The sequence below is a fragment of the Primulina huaijiensis genome, chromosome 9 (assembly GCF_012295235.1).
Source record: "Primulina huaijiensis isolate GDHJ02 chromosome 9, ASM1229523v2, whole genome shotgun sequence".
NCBI classification, from domain to species: Eukaryota; Viridiplantae; Streptophyta; class Magnoliopsida; order Lamiales; family Gesneriaceae; genus Primulina; species Primulina huaijiensis.
This window is the reverse complement of record NC_133314.1, coordinates 13,226,237-13,234,627: the sequence shown is the minus strand read 5'-3', so window position 1 is coordinate 13,234,627 and position 8,391 is coordinate 13,226,237. Positions and strand designations below refer to the sequence as shown.

General features: G+C 35.5%; 1 protein-coding gene across 1 annotated transcript in view; it reads left to right on the top strand.

Annotated features, from left to right (window-relative positions):
- The first annotated feature begins 2,731 nt into the window (after positions 1 to 2,731).
- Positions 2,732 to 8,391, top strand: part of LOC140984440 (uncharacterized) — a 63,881-nt gene continuing 58,221 nt past the window's right edge. The window contains exons 1-2 of the mRNA XM_073451855.1: positions 2,732 to 2,957; positions 3,560 to 3,653. Of these exons, the coding sequence (XP_073307956.1) occupies positions 2,805 to 2,957; positions 3,560 to 3,653 (247 nt within the window). The 5' untranslated portion in view covers positions 2,732 to 2,804. The remainder of the gene's footprint in view (positions 2,958 to 3,559; positions 3,654 to 8,391) is intronic.

Sequence of the window (8,391 nt, the reverse complement as noted above, 5' to 3'; positions counted from 1 at the left end):
CGATCATTCGATATCTTGAACCTCGGACAGGCGACGTGTTCACAGAACGTTTTGCTTATTGTCATTTTAAAGAGAAAATCTTCCCAATGTTAGGGGGGGAACAGAAACATACCGAAAAAGAAATTCCATGGTATGTATCATCATTGTTACATCTGGAACCAAGAACAAAAAAATGCGAAAAAGATGGACAGCAAATTGTGCACTTGCAAAGAATAGCAAATCAAAGACGAGATGCATTTGCAGACACAAAAGGAGTAACTAAATCATATATACATGCTGCAAAAGCCCCTGCTCGAATTGAAATTCCGAAGAAACAAATTGAAGATAGTCATGATGTCATTAAACGCCTGAAGCGTGGAAGGCCAGTTGGTTCCAAGGATAAAAATCCTCGAAAAAGAAAATTCATAGAGAAACACAATGATCACAAAATAGAGAATGATGTTCCTGAAGAAACACATGATGATGAAAATGTTTTGTCAGAACCACAAACTGACGAGAATCATGAAATCTCTATCAATTATATTAATACTGGAAAAATATGGAACCGAAAAGATATAGAAGAAATTGATGATATATTTTCTTATAATGTGGCAATCGACATCATAAATGATAATGAAGATCATGAACCAAAATCTTTTGGTGAATGTAAAAATCGGCAGGATTGGATAAAATGGAAAGATGCCATCCAGGTTGAATTGGATTCGCTAAATAAACGTAATGTTTTTGGACCTATAGTCCTTACACCTGAAGGTGTAAAACCTGTTGGATACAAATGGGTTTTTATTCGAAAGCGAAATGAGAAAAATGAAATAGTAAGATATAAAGCTCGACTTGTTGCACAAGGGTTTTCTCAAAGGCCTGGAATTTGTTATGAAGAAACGTATTCTCCTGTGATGGATGCAATTACGTTTCGGTATTTGATTAGCTTGGCAGTATCTGAAAATTTAGAAATGCGTCTTATGGATGTTGTTACAGCCTACTTATATGGATCACTTGATAGTAATATATATGAAAATCCCTGAAGGATTTAAGATGCCTGAAGCACAAAGTTCAAAACCCAGAGAATGTTATTCTGTGAAATTACTAAGATCATTATATGGGTTGAAGCAATCCGGCAGAATGTGGTATAATAGGCTAAGTGATCACTTGATGAAAAAGGGATATGTAAATAATTCAATATGCCCTTGTGTTTTCATTAAGAAAACAACATCCGGATGCGTAATTATTGATGTATATGTTGATGATTTAAACATCATTGGAACGAATGAGGAAATTCAAGAAGTTGTGTCATACTTGAAAGAAGAATTTGAAATGAAGGATCTTGGAAAAACCAAGTATTGTCTGGGTTTACAAATTGAACAAAAAGAATGTGGAATATTTGTTCACCAGACAAATTATACAGAAAAGATCCTTAAACGTTTTAATATGGACAAATCAAATCCTTTAAGTACTCCAATGGTTGTTAGATCATTAAACATAGAGAAGGATCCATTCCGTCCATGTGAAGATGATGAAGATATTCTTGGCCCAGAAGTACCATATCTAAGTGCTATCGGTGCCCTTATGTATCTTACAAATTGTACAAGGCCTGATATATCTTTTGCCGTAAATTTATTGGCAAGATTTAGCACATATCCAACAAAGAGACATTGGAACGGAATTAAACATATATTCCGTTATCTACGAGGAACGACAGACTTGGGACTTTTGTATTCAAAAGATGCTAATCCAAGTATAATTGGTTATGCTGATGCTGGATACTTATCTGATCCACACAAGGCACTTTCCTAAACTGGATAAGTATCTACTCGTGTAGGCACTGCAATTTCTTGGCGTTCACAGAAACAAAAACTCGTAACAACTTCATCAAATCATGCCGAGCTTATTGCACTACATGAAGCAAGCCGTGAATGTGTGTGGTTAAAATCAATGAATCAACATATCCAAATCTCATGCGGATTATCATTCGACGAGAAGCCGTGATACTATATGAAGATAATGCTGCATGTGTTGCTCAAATAAAAAAATGGATACATAAAAAGCGACAGAACTAAACATATTCCTCCTAAGTTCTTCGCATTCACCAAGGAGCTTGAGAAGAATAAATGTATTGATGTTCGTCACATTCAATCAAGTGAAAACTCATCAGATCTCTTCACAAAGGCACTTCCTACGACAATATTCAGAAAGCACATATATAATATTGGGATGCGCAATCTACGAAATTTGTGAAGAATTGTTCGTGTCAACATGAGGGGGAGTTTACGTGACTGCACTCTTTTTCCCTTACTATGGTTTTTATCCCAATGGGTTTTTCCTAGTAAGGTTTTTAACGAGGCAGTATAAAAACACGTAATGTATACAATCATTATGATCATCATCACAAGGGGGAGTGTTGAAAAATTATTTAAAAATGTGTTAAATATTTGTGTTGAAAATGTGAATGTTGAATGTTGAAAATTAGGTAAAATTAGGTGTTGAATATTGAAAATTAGTGTGTGATGATGTAGGTAATGATGTATTTTATTTTTGGATTATTTGTAAAAATTTTCTATAAATAGATCTCTCATTTGTGAAGAAAATCACAATTGAGTTGAGAGAAAAATATTATAAAGTGTGTAGTGTAATAATTTTAAGAGTTTGAGATTTTTATTTTTTACCGTAAATTTTTACTTTTTCAGAACAAATTCTACCAGATATAATAATAATATAATTTTGCGCGACCAAGGCTAAAACCGCGCTTTCCCCTCGAAGGGTTTAAGCCTCCACACTTGACTTTGGGTTTTGTCTGTTATCTGGAAGCCATGGAGCCTCTCCTCACTTCACTTCGGAGTAGTTTCCGCCGTGTTCCTGCGGCAGCGATTCCTCCGATGCTGGATTGTATACTGGCTTCAGCAGCCGATTCACCATCTTCAATCTTCTCCAGTCTCCTCGATGAATTTCCCCAGCTCATCCAGGTACAGCTCTTGATACTTTCATCTTCTCAGTAAATTGTATTAATTTCTTGCTGCTTTCCCTTAAATCCTTTCTTGTGGCTTTCATTAAATTGTCAGCAATTTCAATGGAAGTGGAAGTTGGGAGAGGAATCATTATGTGGACCGAGGAATTAAGTGGTTTTATGCATTTTGAGGAATTGTCACATTTGGTTTTTTTTTAAAAATTAAAAATATATACTTTTTCTTGAAGGATTGAGAGCACGCTTTCACTGACCATTAGTAATGGAAATCAGAAACGACTGAAGCTTGTAAGGAGAAAGTGGAAGGAGATCATAAAAACAATTTCACTGAATAATGCCGATATTTATAAATTTTTTCTAAAATTTATTCTACACTTAGACATGCTTTCCGGTGCTGTTCATTGCGCAAATGATAAACTGCCAGTGATCAATGGAGACGGCATACTCTGAGTTATAAATGCAATTGACTAGCCTGTTATGTCCTGAATGTACGTTTAATAAAGTTTTCTTTGGTGTGAACCAACTAGATTGACCTCATTGCTAAATTTTTGGAACGATAACTTACTTCACCATTTTACATATATACTGATTATTGTCATGTAGGGAATTGCTATAAAAAGTGAGATGATTGACATCGAATGGCGTAATTTTGTTGGATCCTATGTGGCTGCCTTATGTCACCTTCTAAAGACGTTAGGTGGGTTTTTTCTGTTACATGCAAAATTGATCACATCTTCTGCATGAGTTACTACTGTTACTCATTTGTCACATTTCCTTTTATAGTGCGTCCTAACTTAATTTGGAATGTTGGAAAGAACTTCTACTTAACTTGAAGTTACTCGTAATCCAAACTATCCACCATAGAATGTATTCTAGTATAAGCTCCTATATCCAGCAAGGAAATGTGCAAGCAAATGGGATGGATGAACTTGTAAAGTCGACCTCCAAATTATGTCAACCCGATTTGCACAGCCTTCACATTAATCGCTGAAGTATGGTGTTGCTACCAAAAAAATTAGTCTTTCTGTTGAATTCATTTACCTCTTTTATTGCCATTTTCTAACTCTTCCGCTGTTGTCACTGTCCATAATGATTCATAAGTCCAAATTTTTCTGAACTATATGTTTATGATTCTTCCTCGTATTATCGTGTATTCTAGATTCGTACTTCATAAATCAATGTATGTTACTTTGCATTTACAATTTTAAACATTAAATCTTATTTGGAACTTAAACTATTGACGTTCGATGAATTTTTTTCGCTTTAATTGCTTGTTGGAGATTTGTGGTTTTCTATCATCATCTACATATTTTTAGCCTATAGATTTGATTTTGGTTTGTTTGGTAAGAGATAAGTTTTAATTGAATACCATTGTAAGAGTGAAACACCACCTTATTAGATATAATTTAAGAACTCTCGCAAACATATATTTCTCTTTTTTGTTCATCCACTGGTATTTCAGGCTGGCAATAGAAGGAATTTTATATTTTACAAAATAAATTGAAAATTAATCAATTCTTCACTCTTTTACCTAACAAAAACTTGAGTATATGTGTGAATAGTTCAGAACAAAACTCAATTATTCTCCTTGCACTTTTGATTGAACCCTTAACGTATAAATACAAGGAAGATGAAAATCACTTCCTAAAACAAGGATCTAAAATAAGAAAAAATTAAAGTAGGAATAGGTGATTTCAACCATAACCACCCTTTCTTCTAGGAAATAAATCAAACGGAAACCTAATCATTTCCTAACAATGAAGTCATAATTTTTAATTCCCACACAAGCTAGGTTGTTAACCTTAATTTTAAACATTAGACCTTTTCCTGGTGTTCCCCTGAAATACCTTAAAATTTTGTGAGCTGCATCAAAGTGTGTTGGACTTGGAGAGTGGATAAATTGACTTACAAAGCTGACTACAAAATCTTTTCTACAAATTTCTTCAGGCTTGGTTGGTTGGAGCTTAACTTTGAACTCCATATGTGTCTTGGCTGCCTTGCAACCTAGTAAACCTGTTTCCTTGAAAAGATCTAGGACATATTTCCTTGGGTAACAACTATACCCTCTTTGGATTGTTCAAACTCCATACCGAGGAAGTATTTCAATGCTCCTAGATCCTTGATCTCGAATTCATTAGCAAACACTTCTTTCAATCTTTTAAGCTCACCATGATTATCTCCAGTGAAATTATGTCATCTACATAAACGATCAAGATGGTAATCTTCCTCACTTTGGAGCGTCTGAAAAACATGGTGTGATCTTGTTCGCATTGAAAATACCCCTGATCTTTTACAGCCCTCTTGAATAATTCAAACCAAGCTCTTTGTGACTGTTTAAGTCCATAAAGAGATATTTTAAGCAATTTACTTTATTTCTACAATATTTTTCTTCGAATCCCAGTGTCAATTCCATGAACGCTTCTTCTAAGTCTCCATTTAGGAAGACATTCTTCACATCTAATTGGTGTAAAGGCCAATCAAAACGAACCGCCAGAGAGATTGAGTTTATTTTTGTCACTGGCGCAAAGGTTTCTTGGTAGTCAATTCCTTGCATCTTGTGTAAATCCCTTAACTATGAGTCTTGCTTTGTAGCTCTCGTCATTACCATCAGCGTTGCATTTAACAGTAAACACCCGTTTGCAGCCCACTATTTTCTTTCCAGCAGGTAAGTCTACTACTTTCCAAGTTTCATTTCTCCGGAATCGGTAACTTCCAATCCGGGTGATCTAGAGCTTCCAGGATGTTTGAATATAGGCCCTATAATTATTGGAAAGCTTATGGTGTGACAAATATTTTGCAATATGGTGTATCGTACATGTTCAAACTCCTTTCTTAATAGCTATAGGTATATCATGTTCAATAGGAAGCATAGTTGCTGGAACAAGATAATTACCTACAGAATTTTTAGAGTCCAAATTACTCGACTCCAGAAGTGATTATAGAACTTGCATAGGGATAGTTGTGTGATCCTTACTTTTTTGACTAAAACATTTCCTGCTAAAAACACGAAACTCAGGCAGAGGATTATGAATATTTGATAGTATTTCTCCCCTTGTCTGTAAATCATCTACACTTGACACCGTTAAACCTGGGGTTTCTTTATTTTCATTTGTTAAAACTTGTGTTTCTTGGTTTATTTCAGAATTTAGGTTGAATTCTAAAAAGACCACATGTGGCATAGGTACTGAATTTTTCGAAAATTGATCTTCACTCTTTTCTATCCCCCGCTGAAGATCATTTTGTTTTAAGAATGGTTCATTTTCCCAAAAAATAACATCCATGCTTATGCATTTTTTTTTGTCATTGAATTCAAGCATTTATATCCCTTTCTATTAGGAGCATTGCCAAGCAAAATGCACTTTTCAACCCTAGGTTCAAACTTTGATCCCGGGTGATTTGCTATATGGACAAAAACAGTACAACCAAATATCACTATTGGCAAATTAGAGATGATTCGATTCTCTGGAAAATTTTTTTTTAGACTCTTCAGAGATGTATATTTTTAAACGCATGTTGGCGTCCAATGAATCAAATGACATGCTGTTAGAACAGTATCCCACCCTAAATTTTTTGGAACATGCATAGAAAACATTATTTCTCTAGCAACTTCAAGTAAATGTCGGTTTTTCCTTTCACAAGTCCATTTTGTTGAAGAGTCCCACGACAAGTGGATTGGTGTTCGATGAATTTTTCTTTTAAAAAGGTCCCCAAACATTCTTTAAAGTATTCGGTATCATTATCGCTTCAATGAGTGTTTATTTTGGTTTGGAACTGCTTTTTGACCATAGTGTGGAACTCTTTGAATAATTTTTCAACCTCAGATATTTCAACCATCAAATAGATCCAACAAAGTCGAGTATGATTGTCAATAAAAATAACAAACCATTTTTTTGGGTCAAAGTAGTGATTTTTCAGAGACCCCATACATCACTGTGAATCAAATAAAATGGTTTTGATGCATGATAAGGCCTTGGTTTAAATGAAACTCGATGAATTTTTGATAAATGACAAACATCACAATTAAAGAATTGCAGTCCAAATTCTTAAGTAAATTGGGAAACATATGTTTTAAATAAGGAAAACTAAGATGCCCTAGTCTACGATGTCAAAGCATAATTTTTTCACAAACAGGGATAGAACTAGTGCTACCTCTCAAGCCACGAGTTTGTTTATTGCAGAGAGAATTATCATCAAAATAGTAGAGACCTCCAAACATCCTAGAACTGCCAATCATCATCCCGGATTCTGGTCCTGATATTCGCAATAGGAGTCACAGAATACGACACGACAATTAGAATCTTTTGATATCTTACTAATTGATAAAAGATTGCAAGAAAGTTGAGGAACAGGAAGTACTTAATTCAGCAGTATTTTTTCTGAAATTTTTACTGAACTGCCCTTGCGATAGATGAAAAACACCCATCTGCAATCCTAACCTTCCTATTGCCAGACAAGGAAAATAAGATTCAACTAAATGAGACATTTGTCATATGATCTGATGCGCCCGAATCAATGATCCAGGGTGTGGAAGGAATGTACTGGACAGTGCTTTGTATGCACTACCTGAGTGTGCAAGAGAACCACTAGGAGTACCAGATGTTGGGTTAGATTTTAGCAGCTTCAAGAGTTAATCAACCTGCTATTTGGTGAAGAAGCTAGTCTCAGCTTCATTTGCTAAAGGAGTCCCAAAGCTGTTTTATTCACCAGATTTGCTGCCCTCTATATAGCCCGGATATTCCTTTTTTTCCCTGAAGTACACAGATGAAACGCTGATACGCATGTCGGATACGACGCAATCCGTATCGTTGATTACCATGTGACGAGCTACGCTAGCATCGGAAACAGTTAGTGCCGAGTTCTCAAGGGATCCACCAGTACCCTTTTTGCCCAGCATGACATTGCGACGACTTTCCTCGTGTCGTACTTCCGAAAATACTTCTCCAATTGATGGAAAGGACTGTCTACCAATTATTCTACCCCTTCATCAAATTCAACATTCATATCTGCCGTAAATTTATAGCCTGTTATTCTCCACCGTCTTTCGCTTCTGGTTATAATCTTCAACACTTTTCCATTCATAATCGTTGATGAACAAATTCAAGTCCTGCCATAGGCCTTTCAGGATATTGAAATATCTCGTCACACTATCACCCTTTATTCTGAATCTCTCCAAAACGCAATTGCAACTCATAAATTTGTGACCCGTTGCCAAGATCTGAATACATTTGACATATATTATCCCAAAGCTCTTTTGGCAGTCGGTAACACATGTAGTTGGCACTAATGTCTACCTCCTTAGAATTGACCGGCCATGCCATCAACATGGAATTCTTTGCATCCCAGGTTGCAAAGGTTGGATCTTTTTCTGCATGTGCTTTGGTTTCACCAGTGAGATATCCGATATTTCCCTTTCCATGAATGTGCGTCCTAACTGA